Source organism: Lactuca saligna, chromosome 6 (assembly GCF_052625555.1).
Source record: "Lactuca saligna cultivar CGN05327 chromosome 6, ASM5262555v1, whole genome shotgun sequence".
Lineage (NCBI taxonomy): Eukaryota > Viridiplantae > Streptophyta > Magnoliopsida > Asterales > Asteraceae > Lactuca > Lactuca saligna.
In genome coordinates, this window is record NC_136422.1 from 134,160,655 (window position 1) to 134,185,888 (window position 25,234).

Genomic DNA, 25,234 nt, shown 5'->3' on the forward strand with positions numbered 1-25,234 from the left:
TTATTTTGTATGGAATTAAAAATCATAATGATTTGATATATTTTTATAACTTTTTAGTAAGTATATACGTTAATAAATATTAAAAAAACTGAAAAAAAATATTGATTAATTACACGAAAAGAAAAAGAGAGAAGGAGAGTAAGATGCTGTTTGTTTTTCTGAGACAAAATGTCTACAGTCTGCGGACCACGTTTGTAGACGTCTGCAGTAGAAAAGGTGGACCAAACGTCTCTAATATGAAAAAAGAAGACTGTTTGTTTTTTTAAAATCTGCGGACTACTAAAATAAACTGAACTCTAAATAAATTGATTTTTTAAATATTTTTATGATTTTATTATAAATAATTAACGAATCTATATAAACTTTTATGTATTATTGTATAAAAATAAAAATAAAAATAAAAATTGTATGAATTAACGTAAATATTTAATAAAAACCAACAACTTTAGTTGCAAAGTTATAATTAAACGTTATAATTAATGATCAAAGAATTAGATACATAAATGAATGGAAATAAACTTTGATTTTTTCAATTAAATCCATTAAAAACATATCATAAATATTTTCTCAAGAAATTAACGATACTGTAGTAAATAATGTTTTATAAAATTTGGCAAAAAAATTTAATAATAGATTATGATTTTTTTTTTTCATATTTATATAAACAACTTCAACGACTATTATTGTAATAAATCTTTATTTATAAATTTATTAAAAATATCATGTTTGTATCGTTGAACGTTTTTTTTTTTTGAAGTTTTGTATTTTTTTTTCAAATTGTTTATTATTAATAAAGTTAGAAAAATTATAAATTAAAAAAAATAAAAAAATGAAGTTATGTATGTTTTTTAGGCTAGAAGATGTCTGAAGATGTTAGAAGACTCTGGTCCACATTTGCATCAAGAAGAGGGCGCTGACATTTTTAGGTCTGCAGTTTTCAAAAAAACAAACAATCTGCGAAAACTAATGTATGTGCGTGATCTCCGCGGCACAGACAAAAGAGATCATGTATATCTGCAAAAAAAAAAACAAAAAAAAAATAATAAAAAAAATAAAAAAAACAAACAAACAAACACTACCTAAGAGATACTCTTCTCATTTTTTTCCCTCACTTACAATATCTTGTTCGAGAGTGGAAGAACATTTCTCTCACTCTTTTTCCGTTGTATATCCACCAGCCTTAGAGGGTTTAATTGACATTGTTCTCCGTATTTGGCAAACCACATTAAATGTCTAATCAACTATATAATTAACTATTTTAGTTTTAATTTTAATTTTTTTATAATATTGGTGTTATTTATTTCGATTGAAATTTTATAAAAACTGTTTATTTATTTATGTTTTGTCTCGCTAGATTTTTGATTTCTTACATCATCGATATACATTTTTAGTCTTCCTTAATACATGACTCAATTACATTTCAAAAATATATATTAAACGTAAATATTATTATTTTTATGGAAAGCTAAAGTGGATATTTCAAATTTTAATTAGTTGAGTAAACTTGAAAACGCAACTTTTTAACGAGTTACAAAGTTGATTTTGTTTTGAATATAAATTAGAAAAAACATCATAAATGGTCTCTGTAGTTTCTCAAAATCTGAAATTTAATCTTATGGTTTAAAAACCTCATAGATGGTCCCTATGTTTTCAAAACTTTTGACGATTGGTCCTTACTGCTAATTCCGTTAAATTTGTCCGTTAATTGAAGGGTATTTTTGTCATTTCACTACCATAGGGACCATTTATGATCCTTTATCTTATTTTTTTGGAAAAAAAAAAGAAAAAATTAATAAAATCTCTCTCTCTCTCTCTCTCTCTCTCTCTCTCCTAGATGCCATTAACCCAATCTTACCCCCACTTTTCCTTCGATAATCCTTAAACCCTCCATGGAAATATGAGTTTAATCCTAATGGAGAACCATAAAAAACTCTTCTTAATCCTGGCATCACATATTAGATAACAATCTTCTTCATTTCTCAGTAGGTCTCTCTCGATGGATCCATTATGAAACATCAACGCTGTTAGGTCACCATCGAAGAACACAAAATTTGCCAAACGCAATTAATCTTTCCCTCTCATTGAACTATAGAGTCTCATCGCTAAATCCACTGTTCTAGTATGGATCCCATCTACCTTGTGCCATGATCACATTTTAGTATGGTTTTATTGGGATTAAGAAAATCATAGATCTTTTAGTTTTGTTTTCTTGCAAAGCTCATAGATTGAGATGGAATTATTAAGAGAAATCATAGATTCAGATGACATTATTTGTATCTAGCAAAGCTCAAATTTTTTAGTTTCGTTTTCTTAGGAGTAATCTTTATTTGCTTCTTCTAATCGTTGCTCGTACTCCTCCACTAGATCGATCCCATAAGATCTCTATTGCAGATCTTTAAAAAAACAGCTCTTGGGGAGGACCCATTTGGGAAAAACGCATTCGATCATCCGTTGAGATCTGTTCCAATATTGGATTCAGATCTGGCAATGAAGAAGGAGAGGCTTATGAGGTTTTCAGGTCCTTCAATGGAGAGAGGGACATGTCGTTGGATAAGGTGTCTAAGTCCATAACTTATTTGGTATATACTTGACCCGACCGGCATGGTCCATTTGGGTTGCATCTCATCCAAACTATTATGGATAATTTTATGAGAGTTATACACATATGTTTATTAATATATTATGGGTTATAATATATTAATATGAAGTTACGTTATTTAATTAGTTTTTGTCTTAAATTAATTATGAATTAATTTAGAGATTAAAAGGAATACTAATTAGATTATGGGCTATTTGTTTTATATAGTGTGGGCTAATACTCATTTGTTAATGGGCTAGGCTTATGTGGAAGTCCATGGATGATCCATGGAGCTTTTAACCCATGGATCCTTGGAAAGGAAAAGACATGGGTTATTAGGGTTTCACCCTAACCATGCACACTATATAAGCATGCTTATGGAGCATGAAATGGAGCCTAAGAGGAAACTAGTGAACTAGTGTGTGTGTGTGTGTGCTTGTGTGTGGCCGATTTTATACAAGGTGTATACTCTCTCAAAGTTTTCCAAGAGTTTGTGGTGTTTGTGATTCCATTTGAGGCATTCACACTATTGGTGCTTGGCCCTCAAACTCCTTAGAACCAAACTCACCAAAAGGTATGTAATCTCTTCTAACTCTTTTATGTTGAAATGTTCCCCATGCCATGTTAGATAGGTTATAAATCTTGGAAAATTATTATTTTGCATGTATTCTGTAACAACCCGTTATTTCAGGTCAGTAAAGATCGAGTCATGTAATCTTCTTTTGAAAGGAAATAGAAAATGAAGTATTCAAAAACTCTATTTAGAGTACATTATGTGGTAGCTATTCTCATAAGGTTTCCAAACATATAAATAACACAAAAATCCGAGTTATAACGAAGAAGTTATGCTCATTATAAGATTTTCCGACCAAAAACCGGCAATCCGAAGTTACGTAAAAACGCAAAGTTTCAATAAAACACTTTACGTCCTTAAGTGTCTAAATGAAAGTCATAGATATCGTTAAACTACAAACATACATGAAAAGAATGCTCAAGTCGGACATCATTTGAAGTCAATTGGGTTAATATTCGCATATGGGTTCAACATATGAATTTTTGATTTCGCAAGTTTAGAGTTCAAGAACTAAACTGTGTTCGCATCTGGAAATGAAAATTTTGTGAATCGCATTCGATTAATTAGCTTAAATGCGAAGGGTGTAAGAATGAAGATGCGAAGTATTTCACAGTAGAATGCGAATTGGGGAAGAAAACAGAAGATTTCAAATATTGTCCCTGAAGTTTCGCATTTTTGGAAATCAATACTCAACTTCGCAAATGGGAGTCATAAATGATGAAATTGTAGAAATTCTAAAGAGATAAATGCGAAGGTGATAAATGCGAAGGTGATAAATGCGAAAGTGATAAATGCGAAGGGATGCGAAGGGTGTAAGAATGAAGATGCGAAGTATTTCACAGTAGAATGCGAATTGGGGAAGAAAACATAAGATTTCAAATATTGTCCCTGAAGTTTCGCATTTTTGGAAATCAATACTCAACTTCGCAAATGGGAGTCATAAATGATGAAATTGTAGAAATTCTAAAGAGATAAATGCGAAGGTGATAAATGCGAAGGTGATAAATGCGAAGGGATGCGAAGGGTGTAAGAATGAAAATGCGAAGTGCACGAACCCAGGGACACGTCCCATCCGACCCGCGTGCCAGGGACACGTCCCATCCGACCCGCGAACCCAGGAACCCGTCCCATCAGACTCGCGTACCAAGGCTGACCAGCCTCCCTATAAAAGGGCATGCGAAGGCTTCCGAAAAGGAGGCTCATTCTCTCTCATTTTTCTTGCGTATTTCCTCATTTTCCGTGCTCGTACTACCACGAAGCCCTGGTCACTTCGTGCAAGATCTGAAGGTCGATTTTCTCCCGAGAAATCCCGAGATTTCCGAGGAAAAATCCATTTCCCGAGACCTAACTCTGCCGTTTTTCCATCTCGCTATCTTCAAGTTGTCAAGTGAGTTCATACCCCTTTTTAACACACTTTAAATACATCTTTAAATACTTTTACAACTCTTTTAGGGGGGGGAATACAAGTAAACATACGGTTATTATCGTGCATTAGACTTATACGAGGAGTATAATGATCTTCGTTGTTAAAACATTTTATACATTCTAAAAAACTTATGATTTCGGTTTATCAAATCATTGTGTGAAAGGCTAAACTTTGCATACAAAACTATCATGTTAATATATACTAAATTGAGAATCCATGAGACGCGCACATCTTCCAACTTTACTTTTCTTTATTAGAAAGTACTGCAGTAAGGCCTGTTTATAACCAGAATCTCCCGCGACGAGAACGTGTCAAATGTGTATAGATCTATACGGGAAGTCATGATCCCGCACCCTGACTGTTAGCTACAGTCCGTCTTTTGGGGTGACAGTTGTCATAGCAATGCGACGCCTGAAGAACGTCGTTACAGGCATATTATGTTTAGTATGGTTATAAAAACTCATCGGATATACAATTATTATGATATTAAGTTATGATGAACGAGTGGTTATTAAAACTATTCTTCATCCAACCGGTTCGATCTTCACGTAGTTTTATTATATATAAAACTATGACACATTTACGAGAAACGTGGTTTCTTACAATTTTCGGTCTTAGAGACTGGTATTATGTGCGAGGAATAATAAAAGTGTTTCCTGCATACAAACAAAATAGGAAAAGAAGGGATTTTTCCGGTGCAATCATTTACAACTTATAAACATATATGGGATTTTCTGGAACTAATGCATTCATTTTCAACACCACAAATAACAACTCTTTACATGTTGAAGCACTACGTTTACTGGAAAACATACACCTATTTTGGAATGGCATCCAATTTTTCTAAACAACTTATGGACTCACCAACTTAATTGTTGACACTTTTTCTTTGAAATAACTTGTATTCTCAGGAAATCGCTAAGCAGGTTGGGATTCAACTTTTGGGATTAACACGCTGGCGTTAATTACTTCATTCTAATTGAAGTTTATGTACCTTTATTTTTAACATGTAATGAATACAACTATGTAAACATTTAGCAACTTATTATATATGGTGGTGTGTACTTTCCTTTCTATGAACTGTTATGATATTGAACATGACGTCCTCCGCCCCCGAACGTTTCCGCCGTTCTGGTTTGGGGGTGTGACAGATTGGTATCAGAGCATTGTTTATAGGGAATTAAGTATATCAAAACCATTTCTTTTGTTATACAACTATAAACTCAACTGGGTAAAAACACTCTGAGTAAGATTCGTACTTTTAAAAAAATAAAATCCTTTATTTAGTTTTTAATGTAGGCATGCATTCATTTCACAACAACAAGATGGTCAGTATCATAATTAAAACCACGTTGAAGTATTATATATCAGTTGTGCAGTGCAGGTATGCCTTGGGACATGTAATCAGAACTGGGAAGGATATAGCCTGATCAACTATATTTGTCCAAGAGCCGACTACACATATGCCAAGGAGTGCCTGTAATGGACAACAAATTTTAAAATTTCCAAAAGCATATCACTAGGGAATATTGAGAGTGTATTCGAGTGCCGTCAACCATTAATCTCGAGAGTAAGTTTCATATGCTCTAACTTATAGTAAACTTTTAACCCTATTCTCGTACAGCCTAAATGGCGGGATTCCATCACCTCAATGACCCCTACTACCACAACCAAGGAAATGGTGGGTGGATCGAATCAGATTCTGAAGAAGACGAAGAGCCTATAAATGTGGAGGCAGGAAACGACTCTGGTACGGATTCGGAGCCAGAAATTATAAATCCACCAGCCCTACAACCTCCTGTCCACGTGAGGAATTTCCGAGGACCCACTCCAGTGTGGGGAAGTCACCTCCATCATTGGAGCCAACAACAAAGCTTACGCCCTCCTTACGGCATGTGCCGAGACTTCTATGACGTAAGAGGCGGGGGATCAGCCGATCGCGCACTTCCGGTCATGGTTGGCAAACTTGCCAACCAATGCTATCAATCTGGAGTGCAAGCCAACCGAATTCGAGAGGTCAATGTGGAGGTGCAAAATCACACGGCTGATATCAACCGCCTAGAGTTGATACAGAACGACATCCACATTCGCGCCGAAGCGTTTCAAGCACAAACAAACGCGGCCTTCGCAGAATTAAGAGAACAACAAGCTGCGTTTGACAGACGTCTCATGGGGTCAAAGCAGTCCGACACAGAGTCGAGCTCTAAACGCAAGGCGCACCGCAAGTAGTACTTGCCCAACTCTCAAATTTTGTTATAAACTAGGACTTCGGATAAAAGTATTACTTTCTTTAAAATTTCCCGTAATCGGAGGCCTTTAGAGAGGCCAAGGAATTTTGTCTAGACCCCGCTGTAACACAACTATATGTTTAATATATATAAGGGCATATCGCTTTCTCACCGTTGTTAATCATGTGCAAATAGTTCGATTTATTGATGCATCTATTCAAACTTTACTTTCAAGCTTAAAATATTGTGTCAATTAAACTCAACTTCTTAGATCTAATAGAAGTTCATTCAATATCATTTAACTACGAACTGCCAAAACTTATAATTTTCTTCCAAAACTTTCTTTTGGCAGCAAGATGCCTCCTCGTCCAAACCTGAGGCCCAGGCCGGGCACGGCACCACCACCACCTCCACCACCAGCTTATGATCCAGCCATGGTTCAGGCCGCTATCACAGCAGCAGTAACTGCAGCCCTCTCACAAATAAACTCCCAAGGGAATGGAGGGGCGGGAAGCAGCACAAACCATCCAAATCATGGAACGGGTCATGGCCAAGGAAGAGAATGTACCTACAAGGAGTTCTCTAACGCTAAGCCAAAAACTTTTAATGGAACGGGAGGAGTCATTGCACTAATGCAATGGTTCGAAAAGACCGAAACGGTCTTCGAGATCTGCTCATGCCCTGAAGCAAGCAAAGTCAAGTTCGCTGCCTGCACCTTTGTAGATCGAGCCCTCACTTGGTGGAAAAGCCATGTGAATTCAGTAACGCTCACTGTCGCCAACGCCATGAGTTGGGACGACCTAAAGGTTCTACTACTGGAAGAATACTGCCCAAGGGGCGAAGTACAAAAGCTTGAGCAGGAGCTCTGGAATCTGAAGATGACTGGGTCTGACCTAATCACCTACACCACTAGATTCAACGACCTCGCTGCACTGTGCCCTACCATGGTCAACCCAGAATCAAAGAAGGTCGAAAGGTACATTTGGGGGTTGTCACCCCAGATTCAAGGGCATGTCCTGGCTTCCAGCCCTGCTACCTACAACAGTGCTAAGCGCCTGGCCCAGCGACTCATCGACCACGGAGTAAGACCCGGTATCATTTCGACAACTGCATATCCATCCAGGGGGACTCAGGGTCAGAGTAGGACTTGGAACAAGAGGAGGGGACCAACTCTCCAGGAAAACCCCAGGAAACAACAAGCGATAGCGACACATGCTATTACTGTACCTGCGAACCCTTCCCCCAAAAGCTCATACATTGGGAAACTTCCTAAATGCAACCGATGCAGTTTCCACCACCGCGGTCCTTGCCCAAATCTTCAATGCACCAACTGTAATAAAAAGGGGCATACAGCCCGCTATTGTAAAGGGCCAATCCAACCATCCGTTCCCACCACTAATACCGGTGAAAACCGTGCCTGCTTCGAATGCGGAGACACAGGGCACTACCGCAAGGACTGCCCAAGGGTAAACAACCGAAATACCGGTGGAAGGGGCCGAGTTTTCGTAATGGGGCAGGATGAAGCCATTGCGGACCCTACAGTTGTTACGGGTACGTTCCTTCTCGATAACTCGTATGCATGCATTTTGTTTGATAGTGGCGCGGAAAGGAGTTTTGTGAATCACGGCTTTAAAGGCCTGCTAAAATCAATACCACAGTCATTGAGTGAACCATTTATAGTAGAAATGGCCAACGGGAAAACCGAAGGCACTAAGGAGATATACTTAAATTGCACCTTAACTTTAAATGATCATCCATTCTCAATCAACCTCATGCCAGTCTCGATTAAGAGTTTTGATGTCATCATTGGCATGGACTGGCTGAGTTCTCATCATGCGGACATTCTATGTTACGATAAGGCCGTTCGCCTTAATCTGCCAACCGGCGAAACTTTCGTTATCTTGGGCGACAAACCAAGTACCACTCTCCGTATCATCTCAAGTATCCAAGCTCAGAAATGCCTACGCAAGGAGTGCCACGCATTCTTGGCACATGTTGTGGATGTGAAGCGCAAGGTCCAAGATATCAAGAGTGTGCCAGGCGTATGCGATTTTACTGATGTTTTTCCCGAGGATCTCCCAGGAATACCACCTGCAAGACAAGTGGAGTTCCGAATCGATCTGGTTCCCGGAGCTACCCCAGTAGCCAAAGCACCCTATCGATTAGCCCCGGCAGAAATGCAAGAGCTATCCAGCCAACTGAATGAACTACTGGGAAAAGGATTCATCAGACCGAGCTTCTCACCGTGGGGAGCACCTGTGCTGTTCGTGAAAAAGAAGGATGGATCATTCAGAATGTGCATTGACTACCGAGAACTCAACAAACTTACCATCAAGAACCGATACCCCCTACCCCGAATCGATGACTTGTTCGATCAACTCCAAGGAGCCAACTACTTCTCCAAGATCGATCTGAGGTCGGGATATCACCAGCTGCGAGTCCTAGAGAGTGATATCTCCAAGACGGCTTTCCGAACACGATACGGACACTACGAATTCGTAGTGATGCCATTCGGGCTAACCAATGCCCCGGCCGTATTCATGGATCTAATGAATCGGGTATGTCGTCCATTCTTGGATAAATTCGTGATAGTATTCATAGACGACATACTCATTTACTCAAAGAATAAAGAAGAGCATGGTCAACATCTGAGGCAAGTGCTAGAGACGTTGCGGACTGAGAGACTGTATGCAAAATTCTCAAAATGTGAATTTTGGATTAGAAAGGTGGACTTTCTCGGTCACGTGGTCAGTAAGGAAGGGATCCACGTGGATCCATCAAAAATTAAGGCTATTAAAAACTGGTCGGCGCCAACTACACCAACAGAAATTCGCCAATTCCTAGGCCTGGCTGGTTATTATCGACGGTTCATCCAGAATTTCTCCAGCATCGCAAAGCCTCTTACCGCCTTAACCCAGAAAGGTGTGACCTACAATTGGGGAGAAAAGCAAGATTCTGCATTTCAGACTTTGAAACAGGCACTTTGCAGTGCGCCCATCCTTTCTCTCCCAGAAGGGACCGAAGATTTTGTAGTATATTGCGACGCTTCGAAGCAAGGGCTGGGTTGTGTACTAATGCAGAGGGGAAAGGTTATTGCATATGCCTCAAGACAACTAAAAACGCATGAGGTCAATTACACCACTCATGATTTAGAGCTTGGAGCGGTGGTCTTCGCTCTTAAAATTTGGAGACACTACCTATATGGTACCAAATGCACTATTTTTACAGACCACAAGAGCCTACAACACATCTTCAACCAGAAGGAGTTAAACATGAGGCAGCGACGTTGGGTCGAGTTACTCAACGACTACGAATGTGAGATACGCTATCACCCAGGAAAGGCAAATGTCGTGGCAGATGCCCTTAGCCGGAAGGAGTACTCTGGCCGAAGAGTGAAGTCATTAGCCATGTCAATCCATTCGCACCTGTCGACACAGATCAAGGAAGCTCAGATAGAGGCCTTAAAACCCGAAAACGTGACAAGTGAAACCCTTAGGGGAATGGACAAGAATTTAGAAATCAAGAGTGATGGAGCACGCTACCTCATGAACCGTATATGGACGCCCAAGTTTGGTGGACTTAAAGAGGTAGTTATGAACGAGGCACACAAGACTCCATACTCCGTACACCCCGGGTCAGACAAGATGTATCAAGATCTCAAACAACTCTACTGGTGGCCAAACATGAAAGCAGAGGTCGCTACATATGTGAGCAAGTGTTTGACTTGCGCCAAGATCAAAATAGAACACCAGAAACCCTCAGGACTACTCCAACAACCTGAAATTCCTGAGTGGAAATGGGAGCAGATTTCCATGGACTTCATAACGAAACTGCCCAAAACTCAGGGTGGCCAAGATACTATTTGGGTAATCGTCGATAGATTAACCAAATCCGCTCACTTCCTACCGATCAAGGAAACTGATAAAATGGAAAAGCTATCGAGAACCTACATCCGAGAGATCGTACGACTCCATGGAGTGCCAATGTCTATCATCTCGGATAGAGACAGCAGATTCACGTCTAGGTTCTGGCAATCATTGCAAAAATCCATGGGAACAAGATTGGACATGAGTACAGCCTATCACCCCCAAACTGACGGACAGAGCGAAAGAACGATCCAAACCTTGGAAGACATGTTGCGAGCATGTGTAATCGACTTTGGTAAAGCGTGGGATGTTCACTTACCTTTGGTCGAGTTCTCTTACAACAATAGTTATCATACTAGTATCAATGCTGCTCCATTTGAAGCCCTTTACGGCCGTAAGTGCAGATCACCTCTGTGCTGGACGGAAGTAGGCGACACCCAACTAGCAAAAGGTCTAGTCCCTGATAGCACCCTCACTGGTCCGGAGATCATCAGAGAAACTACCGAAAAGATCGTGCAAATACGAGAGCGACTGAAATCCTCGAGGGATAGACAGAAGAGCTACGCCGACAAAAGACGTAAACCATTGGAATTCCAGACCGGCGATCGGGTACTACTGAAAGTCTCGCCCTGGAAGGGAATGATACGCTTTGGAAAGCGTGGGAAGCTAAATCCTAGGTACATTGGGCCCTTCGAAATCATTTCAAGGGTTGGTCCAGTAGCCTACAAACTCCAACTTCCAATAGAGCTTAACAAAGTACATCCAGTATTCCACGTATCAAACCTGAAGAAGTGTCTGTCCGACGAAACACTTGTAATTCCACTCGATGAGATCGAACTAAATGAAAATCTTAACTTTGTGGAAGAACCCGTCGAGATCATGGATAGAGAAGTTAAACGAACTAAACAGAGTCGCATTCCAATAGTAAAGGTCCGATGGAATGCTAAGAGGGGACCCGAGTTCACGTGGGAACGAGAGGACCAAATGCAACAGAAATATCCACATCTCTTCCCCAGCCCCTAAGACTCTTCTTTTGTAAAAAAAAAAAAAAAAAAAAAAAATTTCGGGACGAAATTCCCTCTAACGGGGGGATGATGTAACAACCCGTTATTTCAGGTCAGTAAAGATCGAGTCATGTAATCTTCTTTTGAAAGGAAATAGAAAATGAAGTATTCAAAAACTCTATTTAGAGTACATTATGTGGTAGCTATTCTCATAAGGTTTCCAAACATATAAATAACACAAAAATCCGAGTTATAACGAAGAAGTTATGCTCATTATAAGATTTTCCGACCAAAAACCGGCAATCCGAAGTTACGTAAAAACGCAAAGTTTCAATAAAACACTTTACGTCCTTAAGTGTCTAAATGAAAGTCATAGATATCGTTAAACTACAAACATACATGAAAAGAATGCTCAAGTCGGACATCATTTGAAGTCAATTGGGTTAATATTCGCATATGGGTTCAACATATGAATTTTTGATTTCGCAAGTTTAGAGTTCAAGAACTAAACTGTGTTCGCATCTGGAAATGAAAATTTTGTGAATCGCATTCGATTAATTAGCTTAAATGCGAAGGGTGTAAGAATGAAGATGCGAAGTATTTCACAGTAGAATGCGAATTGGGGAAGAAAACAGAAGATTTCAAATATTGTCCCTGAAGTTTCGCATTTTTGGAAATCAATACTCAACTTCGCAAATGGGAGTCATAAATGATGAAATTGTAGAAATTCTAAAGAGATAAATGCGAAGGTGATAAATGCGAAGGTGATAAATGCGAAAGTGATAAATGCGAAGGGATGCGAAGGGTGTAAGAATGAAGATGCGAAGTATTTCACAGTAGAATGCGAATTGGGGAAGAAAACATAAGATTTCAAATATTGTCCCTGAAGTTTCGCATTTTTGGAAATCAATACTCAACTTCGCAAATGGGAGTCATAAATGATGAAATTGTAGAAATTCTAAAGAGATAAATGCGAAGGTGATAAATGCGAAGGTGATAAATGCGAAGGGATGCGAAGGGTGTAAGAATGAAAATGCGAAGTGCACGAACCCAGGGACACGTCCCATCCGACCCGCGTGCCAGGGACACGTCCCATCCGACCCGCGAACCCAGGAACCCGTCCCATCAGACTCGCGTACCAAGGCTGACCAGCCTCCCTATAAAAGGGCATGCGAAGGCTTCCGAAAAGGAGGCTCATTCTCTCTCATTTTTCTTGCGTATTTCCTCATTTTCCGTGCTCGTACTACCACGAAGCCCTGGTCACTTCGTGCAAGATCTGAAGGTCGATTTTCTCCCGAGAAATCCCGAGATTTCCGAGGAAAAATCCATTTCCCGAGACCTAACTCTGCCGTTTTTCCATCTCGCTATCTTCAAGTTGTCAAGTGAGTTCATACCCCTTTTTAACACACTTTAAATACATCTTTAAATACTTTTACAACTCTTTTAGGGGGGGGAATACAAGTAAACATACGGTTATTATCGTGCATTAGACTTATACGAGGAGTATAATGATCTTCGTTGTTAAAACATTTTATACATTCTAAAAAACTTATGATTTCGGTTTATCAAATCATTGTGTGAAAGGCTAAACTTTGCATACAAAACTATCATGTTAATATATACTAAATTGAGAATCCATGAGACGCGCACATCTTCCAACTTTACTTTTCTTTATTAGAAAGTACTGCAGTAAGGCCTGTTTATAACCAGAATCTCCCGCGACGAGAACGTGTCAAATGTGTATAGATCTATACGGGAAGTCATGATCCCGCACCCTGACTGTTAGCTACAGTCCGTCTTTTGGGGTGACAGTTGTCATAGCAATGCGACGCCTGAAGAACGTCGTTACAGGCATATTATGTTTAGTATGGTTATAAAAACTCATCGGATATACAATTATTATGATATTAAGTTATGATGAACGAGTGGTTATTAAAACTATTCTTCATCCAACCGGTTCGATCTTCACGTAGTTTTATTATATATAAAACTATGACACATTTACGAGAAACGTGGTTTCTTACAATTTTCGGTCTTAGAGACTGGTATTATGTGCGAGGAATAATAAAAGTGTTTCCTGCATACAAACAAAATAGGAAAAGAAGGGATTTTTCCGGTGCAATCATTTACAACTTATAAACATATATGGGATTTTCTGGAACTAATGCATTCATTTTCAACACCACAAATAACAACTCTTTACATGTTGAAGCACTACGTTTACTGGAAAACATACACCTATTTTGGAATGGCATCCAATTTTTCTAAACAACTTATGGACTCACCAACTTAATTGTTGACACTTTTTCTTTGAAATAACTTGTATTCTCAGGAAATCGCTAAGCAGGTTGGGATTCAACTTTTGGGATTAACACGCTGGCGTTAATTACTTCATTCTAATTGAAGTTTATGTACCTTTATTTTTAACATGTAATGAATACAACTATGTAAACATTTAGCAACTTATTATATATGGTGGTGTGTACTTTCCTTTCTATGAACTGTTATGATATTGAACATGACGTCCTCCGCCCCCGAACGTTTCCGCCGTTCTGGTTTGGGGGTGTGACATATTCAGACAAACATAGATCCAAGGTTTATTAGGGTTGCATGCACACTTAGGAAGTGTTAGATTGCTCAAAACCCAACAGTGGTATCAGAGCCTAGGCTTGCTTGTTTGATACTTGATGCAAAATAGTGAAAAAAGTCGAAATCGTTGCTGTCTGCATGGTGGACTCGCCGAGTCCATTGGGGGGGACTCGACGAGTCCAAGGCAAACTTCAACCTACTCGATGAGTCAGTTCATGCACTCGACGAGTAGGATCGAAAGAGTGCAGATTCTCGACTTTTGCTGCTGGAAATGGACTAGAAACATTACCCTAAACTGTTTTGGTGTTATAAAACTTATTTTAGTTGGTGTAATGGTTGTTCTAATCCATTTGCAATAGCATATATCAAAATTCCATGATTTTGTGTGTTCATATAATTCTTGAATTTTTGATGATCATGTTCATGTTCTTATGAATTTAGAAAATGATAGGAATTATTTGCTGAATTGTTTAGAATTAATTCTTGATCATTTATGTGTTTTAATGGAGTCCATAATTTGCCCTCAAGTTATGGATTTCCAAAGGTCACTTTTATTTAACACACACTTAAAAACACATAAGTTACATGAAAATGAAGAGTCTTCATTTTTATGAACCTTTAAGTCATAAGTTATGAAATGAAGAGTTTTGCAAAGTTACAAAACTTGCCCTCAAGTTTTGGAATTTGTAAAGTTTCACACACTTTAATAAACTTTAATTCCAACCCTTAGAGTTTTAATAGTTAAAATTCAACCCTTATACTATTTATAACATTAATGGTTAATTATTATATATATATATGTATAAGAATAAGTCGTTTTACCGTTAGTAGGCCTCATTCACGAAGCCGGTCTATAAGGTGGGTATAAGGTTGTTGCCATTTAAAATGGCGACTTAATGGGTGTATACTCTCACCCACCGCTTGCTTGATCGGTGGAGGGTCGTTAGCTGAACGGGTAGAACAATGACTTTAAAACCTCATTAAAAGTATAATGAATATTATAAAATAACTAAACTCTTTTAATTCCCAATCTTAGTTATTTTAGGAAAAATGTGAACATGGTGCTAGTCCATGGAATTCACACTTTGTACCTTACCAAGTTGTTGGTGGAGCGTGTGTGGTTAACCAGCACACTAACTAGGACTAGTAAGGATCACGAAGGGTGACTTAATGTTTGTCATAGATCAATGGAGCGTGTGTGGTTAACCGGCACATTGATTAGGTGATAATATTAAGAGTACCAAGTGAATTAGCATGGTTATTCACACCTTGTTTTGTGATCCTCGGCATCCCAGTCACAAAACTTGAAGGGCACAATCGAGATTGAAACATGCCATTAAAAAGTTCAATGAATCTCAAAAGAATATAGGAATTTCAAATCCAATTAAACCTAATAAATCATTTCGTTTTCATGGTGGAAATTGGTGAATCGTCATTCACCTACCTTTCAAATATATTATTACTTAGATTACGGCATCCCTCTTCTAAGTGTAATATATTGTGATTGGATCCTAGCCTTAATATTACATTTGGGTGTCTTATTAAGGATCCTAAATATCTAATCTAAACTACTTTCTTCTTTCAGATGTCTTCCAACACTAATGCTTCAGGCTCTAACCCAACTGGTTCTTTCTCTCTCATGAATCTTTGTGGGAGGGTCATCTTTGATGGTTCCAACTTCATGGATTGGATTAGGAACATCAGGATGGTTACTCGTTACGAGGACAAGGAATATGTCCTCGATAAGGAGTTAAAAGAACTTGATGAGTCTACTGCTACTCCTGAGGAGATCGCTGAATTCAGGACTCATGAGAGAGATGCTACTAAGGTGGCATGTATCATGATGGCCACGATGACAGCCGAGCTCCAAAAGTCATATGAAGATTTCTACCCTTTTGAGATGCACCAAGACCTGATGGAAAGGTACCATCAGAGTGCTCGTCAGGAGCGGTATGAAATAATCTCCTCCATAATAACTACCCGCATGAAGGACGGTGAATCCATCACGGGCCACATCCAAAAGATGCAAAGGTATGTGGACCGTTTGCTGAAGCTGAATGTTAACATCCCTGAGGAGTTGGCAATTGACATCATTTTGCACTCCTTGCCTTCTTGTTATGATCATTTTCGAATGACATACCATATGAACAAGGAGGAAGTTACCCTCAGCAAGCTTCAAGGACTCTTGAAGACCGCGGAAACCGGTCTTAAGGGTAAGGCGGTTGTTACCTCTACTACTCCTACTCCAACATCTACCCCTGTTTTAGCTATTGGGCAAGGCAAAGGGAAGAAGAGGAAGCACCCTTCGAAGGGTACCAAGGGAAAGTCTCTTGAAGGCTCCTCATCAAAGACCAAGAGCGGTTCTGCCACTCCTTCTGCCATTCCCAAGGATGCTGAATGCTTTTATTGCCATGAAAAGGCACACTGGAAGCGAAACTGCCCTAAGTACTTGCAGGATCTAAAGGATGGGAAAGTGAAACCCACCCATGCAGGTATTTACACTATATTGTCTAATTACTCAACATATTCTAACTCTTGGGTGCTTGATACAGGATGTGGTATTCACATATGTTCTGATTTGCAGGGCCTAAGAAGAAGTGAGGATGTGGAGCACGGAAAGATAAACTTAATCATGGGGAATAGGAAGGCTTCACCTGTTTCCAAGATTGGAGTTTATACTTTGTTGCTGAATAATGGGTTAAAATTAGATTTGAATAAATGTGTGTACTCGTCTGAAATGGCGAGGAATATTATTTCTTTTCATGCTTTGTACAAACAAGGTTTTACCTTTTCGTTTGATAATGAATGTGGTGGTATTAATGCTTTCTATAATAATGTATTTTATTTTAAAGCATTACCTTGTGATGGTGTGTATGAAACTGTGTCGATTGTAGACAACTTAGGAAATAATGTGTTGTATATTGATTCTTCTACTAGCCTAGATAAAGCATCATTATGGCATTGTCGTCTTGGACATGTAAACAAGAAACACATAGGCCAACTCCAAAAGAGTGGAGTCTTGGAATCATTTGACCTTAAATCGGATGATAATTGTGAATCTTGTCTACTTGGAAAGATGACAAAATCACCCTTCACTGGAACTTGTGAGAGGGGTGAGGGTTTGTTGGACCTAATACATACTGATGTATGTGGACAATTCAAAACCACCACAAGGGATGCTAATCGGTATTATGTGACTTTTATTGATGATTATAGTAGATATGGGTATGTCTACTTAATCAAACATAAGTCAGAAACCTTTGAAAGGTTTAAGGAATTCAAACAGGAAGTAGAAAATCAATTGGGCAGGAACATTAAGATGCTTCGATCCGATCGAGGTGGTGAGTATCTTAGCACCAAGTTCCTTGACTATCTTAAGGAGTGTGGGATTGTCTCGCAATTGACTCCTCCCAGGACACCACAGCTGAATGGTGTAGCTGAGAGGCGTAATCGAACCTTGTTGGACATGGTTCGCTCTATGATGAGTCGAGTTTTGTTACCAATCTCTTTTTGGGGGTATGCCTTAGAGACTGCCGCCCATATCCTTAATCTAGTCCCTACAAAGAAGGTTACCAAAACACTTCATGAGATGTGGACTGGGAAGGTTCCCAATTTGGACCACATCAAAATTTGGGGTTGCGAAGCTTTCATGAGGCGTGAAACTCATGATAAGCTTGAACCCCGAAGTGAAAGGTGTATTTTCATCGGCTACCCACAGAAATCCTTCGGTTACCTCTTTTACAGACCCAGTGAGAATATGGTCTTTGTAGCACGAAGAGGGATCTTTCACGAGAAAGAATTTATAAGCCAAGGAGACAGTGGGAGGCAGATTGATCTTGAAGAAATTCAAGAATCAATTGGTGAAGGAACCTCAGACACTAGCAATCAACCTGAGGAGGAAACTCCTGTTGATCCAGCTGACGAGTCTGTACCTCCGAGGCGTTCCACACGGGTTAGGAACACACCTTCGTTTTATTATGGCTTCCATATTACTACGGAAGGTGATACGTTTATTAGTGATAGTACACTGGTAAATTTGGATGAACCCAACAGTGTTAAGGAAGCCATGGAAGGCCCGGAGTCTGCTAAATGGAAGGAGGCTATGGACAGCAAGATACAGTCCATGTATGACAATCAAGTTTGGAACTTGGTTGACAATGTACCAGGCCGTAAAACAGTCGGGTGCAAATGGATCTTCAAGAAGAAGACAGACATGGAAGGAAAAGTGCATACTTATAAGGCTCAACTGGTTGCGAAGGGTTTTACTCAAACTCAAGGTATTGATTATGATGAAACCTTCTCGCCGGTAGCAAAGATTAAGTCTATTAGGGTTATGTTAGCCATTGCAGCATTTCATGATTATGAAATATGGCAAATGGATGTCAAAACCGCTTTCCTTAATGGAAAGTTGGCTGAGGATGTGTACATGAATCAGCCAGAGGGTTTTGTCAGTGCAGAGTACCCTAATAGAGTATGCAAGCTTGAGAAATCCATTTATGGAGTAAAACAAGCATCTCGTAGCTGGAATCTTTGTTTTGATGAGAAGGTAAAAGAGTTTGGCTTCTCGAGAAGCGAAGATGAGTCTTGCGTGTATGTCAGAGCTAGTGGGAGTATAGTTAGCTTCTTGGTACTGTATGTGGATGACATACTACTCATAGGAAATGACATCCCAACCTTGCAGGAGGTTAAGTCCTGGCTTGGGAAGTGCTTTGCTATGAAGGACCTAGGGGAGGCTACCTATATCCTAGGGATAAGGATATTAAGAGAAAGGAGTAGAAGACTAATTGGACTTAGTCAGAGTACCTACTTGGATAAGGTGTTGAAAAGGTTCAACATGGAGAATTCCAAGAAAGGAGATTTACCGATCCAAAGCAATACCAAACTGAGTAAGACTCAGAGTCCAAGTACAGAGGCAGAGATAACTGAGATGAGCCAATTACCGTATGCTTCCGCAGTTGGCTCAATCATGTATGCTATGACTTGTACCCGTCCTGATGTGGCATTTGCTTTGAGCATGGTCAGCAGGTATCAGGGAAACCCTGGCAAGGCTCATTGGACAGCGGTAAAGAACATTCTCAAGTACCTGCGGAGGACTAAGGATTGGATCCTTATCCTTGGTGGCAGTGATGACTTAAGAGTATTAGGGTATAGTGATCCTGGTTTTCAGACTGATAGGGATAATTTCCGCTCTCAGTCGGGCTGGATCTTTACCTTAAATGGAGGGGCAATTTCTTGGAAGAGTTCCAAGCAGGAGACGATGGCTGATTCGACTTGTGAATCAGAGTATATAGCAACGAGTGAAGCAGCAAAGGAGGCGATATGGCTAAAGAACTTCATCGGAGACCTTGGAGTTGTACCAGCTATTAAGGAACCTATAGAGATTTTCTGTGACAACAATGGTGCGGTTATCTTAGCCAAGGAACCAAGAGATCATGGCAGATCCCGACACATTGACAGAAAATATCACTTCATAAGACACAAGATTTAAGAAGGACTCCTTGTGACAAGGAGGATATCGTCGGATGAGAATCCTGCATATCCCCTTACGAAGGGACTGACGAGGGTTAAGCATTTTCAGCATGCGAGACGCATCGGGCTGAGGGGCGATATTAGTTTTACAGATTAGATAGTTTTCCTGAAACTTGTAAAATGTAATCGACGTTTGATGATAAATAAAATTTGTGATTTATTTATGAGTAAAGTGTTACTATCATTGTCAATTATTTACTATTGTTTCAGTTTTGCATGTTTTGACTTCCAGAATAATTAATTTATTCAAACCTCCACAATCGATCATACGTCGGAAGTAGGTATGAATCAAGATTGTCATGAATTGGGTTTGTAGATGCCTTAAAGGTGTTTAGACATGGCAATGGTTGCTGCAACATTCATGAGTACTCATAAGTTATGAGTATTGGTATAAACCCACGCTCACTTGTATCACTTCATGGAATTTATCTCGAGTGATCGTGAGACGATAACATCTTATAAATCTTTAAACCTAGAGATATGAGTTGTTAGCTATGAGTTGGTTGTGCATTGATTGCACGTAAACACATCAGTAACTTGATGTTATAAAACGTGCCTTTGTGTACAATTCAATAAGTAGTAGAACAAGCATATAAGTCGAAGTTTATCTGTTCCTTCTAGAAATAGAAGCGATATCTGGGCCCCTCGATGATTTTGTGTTGACCCATGTACCAGGCCTGGTCAGGACTAAACTGATGTGTTCAGTGAAGTTCTTCGTCAAACAAATCGGAAAATCGAGAAACAACTGCTAGACAATAAGCAAGACATACTTCCATGTGTTTGTCCGGCTGATATCAAGAGAACAGAGGATTATGTGATCACTTATCTAAAATGGCGCTTCATAGTTCGACAGAGTCTTCATAGTTCGAGGGAGTTTTCGAGAGCTACGATTGCTGGTTGGTTCCTGAAGTTATAGGCAAATACAGTTATTAGACTTATCCAAGTGGGAGTCTGTTGGATAAGGTGTCTAAGTCCATAACTTATTTGGTATATACTTGACCCGACCGGCATGGTCCATTTGGGTTGCATCTCATCCAAACTATTATGGATAATTTTATGAGAGTTATACACATATGTTTATTAATATATTATGGGTTATAATATATTAATATGAAGTTACGTTATTTAATTAGTTTTTGTCTTAAATTAATTATGAATTAATTTAGAGATTAAAAGGAATACTAATTAGATTATGGGCTATTTGTTTTATATAGTGTGGGCTAATACTCATTTGTTAATGGGCTAGGCTTATGTGGAAGTCCATGGATGATCCATGGAGCTTTTAACCCATGGATCCTTGGAAAGGAAAAGACATGGGTTATTAGGGTTTCACCCTAACCATGCACACTATATAAGCATGCTTATGGAGCATGAAATGGAGCCTAAGAGGAAACTAGTGAACTAGTGTGTGTGTGTGTGTGCTTGTGTGTGGCCGATTTTATACAAGGTGTATACTCTCTCAAACTTTTCCAAGAGTTTGTGGTGTTTGTGATTCCATTTGAGGCATTCACACTATTGGTGCTTGGCCCTCAAACTCCTTAGAACCAAACTCACCAAAAGGTATGTAATCTCTTCTAACTCTTTTATGTTGAAATGTTCCCCATGCCATGTTAGATAGGTTATAAACCTTGGAAAATTATTATTTTGCATGTATTTAGACAAACATAGATCCAAGGTTTATTAGGGTTGCATGCACACTTAGGAAGTGTTAGATTGCTCAAAACTCAACACATGTTTCAGATGACATCGGAGATCGAGATCAACAACTTGGGTATGGAGGTGGGAGACGGTGGTACCCTCTTGTTTCCCTTCCCTTGCTCACCGCAGACACTTTTTTCCTTCACCACTCACCATCGGTCCTCTGGTAGTGACCCATAAGAAATCGACAACTTGTGGAAACCCTTCGGCTTCGAATCTGGATGGTGGTGTTGTGCTGGAGCGCGATTCTGATCAAGACTATGGCGGTGAGGTTATTAAATCGGTAACATCGCTAAGGTTATGTTGCAGGTTTTAGATTAGATGAAGGAGTTAAAGAAATCATTGTGGGTTTGTTCTTCAAATCCTTAATGGCGTTCCAAAGAGAGAGAGAGAGAGAGAGAGAGAGAGAGAGAGAGAGAGAGATAGTGTGTGTGTGTGAGTTAGAGAGAGAGAGAGAGAGAGAGAGCTTTTATAAACTATATATTATATTTAAGTATTTCTTTTTTTTTTTCAAAAAAAAAATTATAGAAAACATCGTAAATGGTCCATGTGGTAGTGAAATGACGAAAATGTCCTTTAGTTAACAGAATAAACTTAACGGAGTTAGCGATAAGGACAAATCGTCAAAAATTTTGAAAGCACAGGGACCATCTATGAGGTTTTTAAACCATAGAGACTAAACTTAAGATTTTGGGAAACCACGGGATCATTTATGATGTTTTTTCTATAAATTAACAAAAAAAACTTAAATTTTTTATATTTGTAAAATAATTAAATTAAAGTTTTAGATCCAACAGAAAAAGATGGTGTTATTTGATAGCCGTTTTCATTATTTTTTTTTATCATATATATATATATATATATATATATATATATATATATATATATATATATATATATATATATATATATATATATATATATATATATATATATATATATATATATATAAACCGGTTTGTAGGTTACCGGAGTCCGATAATTTGGTTTTAATATTTTGTTGGATTAACTTAGGTAAAATATTTTTATACAGTAAGAAACCATTCTTAAGTTCTATAAGAAAAAACTTATGGATTCGGATTATCTAATTTTTTAAAATTCGGTTTCATATAAACGAATAAACTGTTAACAAATATGAAAAGTTAAATGTTAAAAAAAATTAAAAATAAGCAAAAAGAAATAAATGAAAACCAGATAAAAAATAACATTAAATAAACATTTTAATAAAAGTTAAAAAAATAAAAAAAAATTAATATAAATAATAATATGAAATAAGTAAGAAAATATGAAATCTACATTTACATCTACATCCTCCTTGGTAAATAAAGGTTTTTTCTGCCACATGTTAATTTTTCATTAGTTTTAACACTTGTTATTTTATAATATTTTTGAAATAAATATTATCCATTTGTTAAATTTTGATTTATTTCAGTTTTTAAAATTAAAGTCAAGTTATATATATATATATATATATATATATATATATATATATATATATATATATATATATATATATATATATATATATATATATATATATAATATTGAATTGCAATAAATACTTTTCTTAATTTCTTATTTTAAAATTATATATTAACAAATATTTTCTGTTTACATTTTAATTTAATGTTTAATCTGTTTTTTAAATCAACTCGTATACTAGATAAGTGTTCTAATTAATGAAACTAAAAATGACACATGTTAATTTTTTATAATATCTTTATGAAATGTGAGATTTTTCTATTATTTTTTTTATGATAACAAATCAAATTCAATTAAAATTCAAATTCAAATTTTAAAAATACAAAATCATATATTAATAACATTATTATATTTATTTTGCTTAATAAATTAATTTATAATTATTTATAATCAACAACATCTTTGTATTTTTTAATAATTATTATTTTTATTTATATAAAAATTTTGAATATACCGTTGAAAGTTTCCATGTATTATAAACTAATTAATAATAATAAAATTAGTTTGACGTGGGAGTTGTTTTTTTAAGATTTGATTGGTTAAAAAAAAAAAAAAAAAAAAAAAAAAAAAAAAAAGTGTTATGTACACTGTTGCGAAGGTTGGCGGCTTACCTAGGATTAGTGTAGGTTATCATGTTTTTGTCATCTACGCATCGTTATACGTCATCATAATCACATCTGACATGAATGATGAATCCAAACCGGATACTCTCTATTTAATTCAATGGCTATAAAAACTGATCGACACGCGTTAGAAGCTCATATATCTCCAACAATAGCTGCCAACACCAAAAGACTACTTCTAAGCGACCTAGTTTCATCCGATAAGATCGATCAAGTCCCCTCTAACTACATCCGTCCAATCTCCCAACGCCCCAATCTCCAAAACGTTTACCATGATCATACCATCCCTCTCATTGATCTCCACGATCTTTCTACTCCGAATCGCTCTCATGTCGTCCAACAAATTGGTCGAGCTTGCCGCGACTACGGCTTCTTTCAGGTCAAGAACCACGGTGTACCGGAATCCACCATATCCAACATGATGAATATCGCTAGAGAATTCTTCAAGTTGCCGGAAGAAGAGAGGCTCAAGACATACTCCGACGACCCTACAAAGACAACAAGACTATCCACCAGCTTTAACATCCGTACAGAAAAGGTTGCTAACTGGAGAGACTTCTTGAGACTCCATTGTCACCCGCTACATGACTACATCCACGAATGGCCCACCAACCCGGAGGCTTTCCGCGACCATGTGGCGGAGTATTGCCGGAGTGCAAGAGGGCTAGCCCTCGTACTAGTTGAGGCTATTTCGGAAAGCTTGGGGCTCGAAAGAGATTATATCAACAGACAATTGGGGAACCATGGACAACACATGGCTTTGAATTACTACCCACCATGCCCACAACCAGATTTGACTTATGGTTTGCCTGGACATACTGATCTTAATCTCATCACCATTCTTCTTCAAGATGAGGTCCCTGGTCTCCAGGTTTTGCGAAATGGTAACTGGGTTGCTGTTGATCCTGTTCCTAATACGTTCATCATTAATATTGGTGATCAAGTTCAGGTGCTGAGTAATGATAAGTACAAGAGTGTTCTTCATCGAGCTGTGGTGAACTGTGAGAAAGAACGGATATCTATACCAACGTTTTACTGCCCATCTCGTGATGCAGTGATAGGTCCTGCTTCAGAATTGGTAAGTGGTGATGAACCTGCTGTTTATCGACAGTTCACATATGGAGAATACTATGATAAGTTTTGGAATCGAGGGCTTGCAACTGAGAATTGTTTAGATATGTTCACGGTGACCTCCTCATCCAGTTGATTGTGTAGAACTTTTTTCGGTTTATGATTTCCTTAAGGATGTTTGGGATAGTGTTTCAAAATAAAAAACAGCATTTAGTAAAAATGTTTAGCAGTTATATGGTAGCAAAGTGAAATTAAATAAAATGTTTGATTTATCTTTATGCGATGTGTATTTGGCAAATGTACGATTGAACAATAAAATTGGACTTATAGGGAGGTTCATAATGATATTATGATCATTTTGACTTTTTATCACAAAACCCCTTAGTTTGCTCGGTACGGACCGCACCTTTTGGGACGTTATTAAATGTTATATCACGCAGACACCGCTTATCTACCCCGTTATTAGGTGTTATACGTTTTCACGTTGCTTCCTGTTAACACTATCACTTTCCAATAACACCGTTTTTTGTCTTTTTCTAAAAAATGCATACCTACCAGACTTATTA

General features: G+C 38.1%; 1 protein-coding gene across 1 annotated transcript; it reads left to right on the plus strand.

Moving 5' to 3' along the window:
- Positions 1–23,943: 23,943 nt before the first annotated feature.
- LOC145001229 (protein DMR6-LIKE OXYGENASE 2-like) lies at positions 23,944–24,853 on the plus strand. The gene has a single exon (XM_078960586.1). It carries the CDS (start codon positions 24,016–24,018, stop codon positions 24,802–24,804), a length of 789 nt encoding a protein of 262 aa, XP_078816712.1. The 5' UTR covers positions 23,944–24,015; the 3' UTR covers positions 24,805–24,853.
- The last annotated feature ends 381 nt before the right edge of the window (positions 24,854–25,234 follow it).

Coding starts and splice junctions, on each gene's coding strand:
- LOC145001229 (XM_078960586.1), top strand. CDS start 24,016: ATGATGAATATCGCTAGAGAATTCTTCAAGTTGCCGGAAGAAGAGAGG.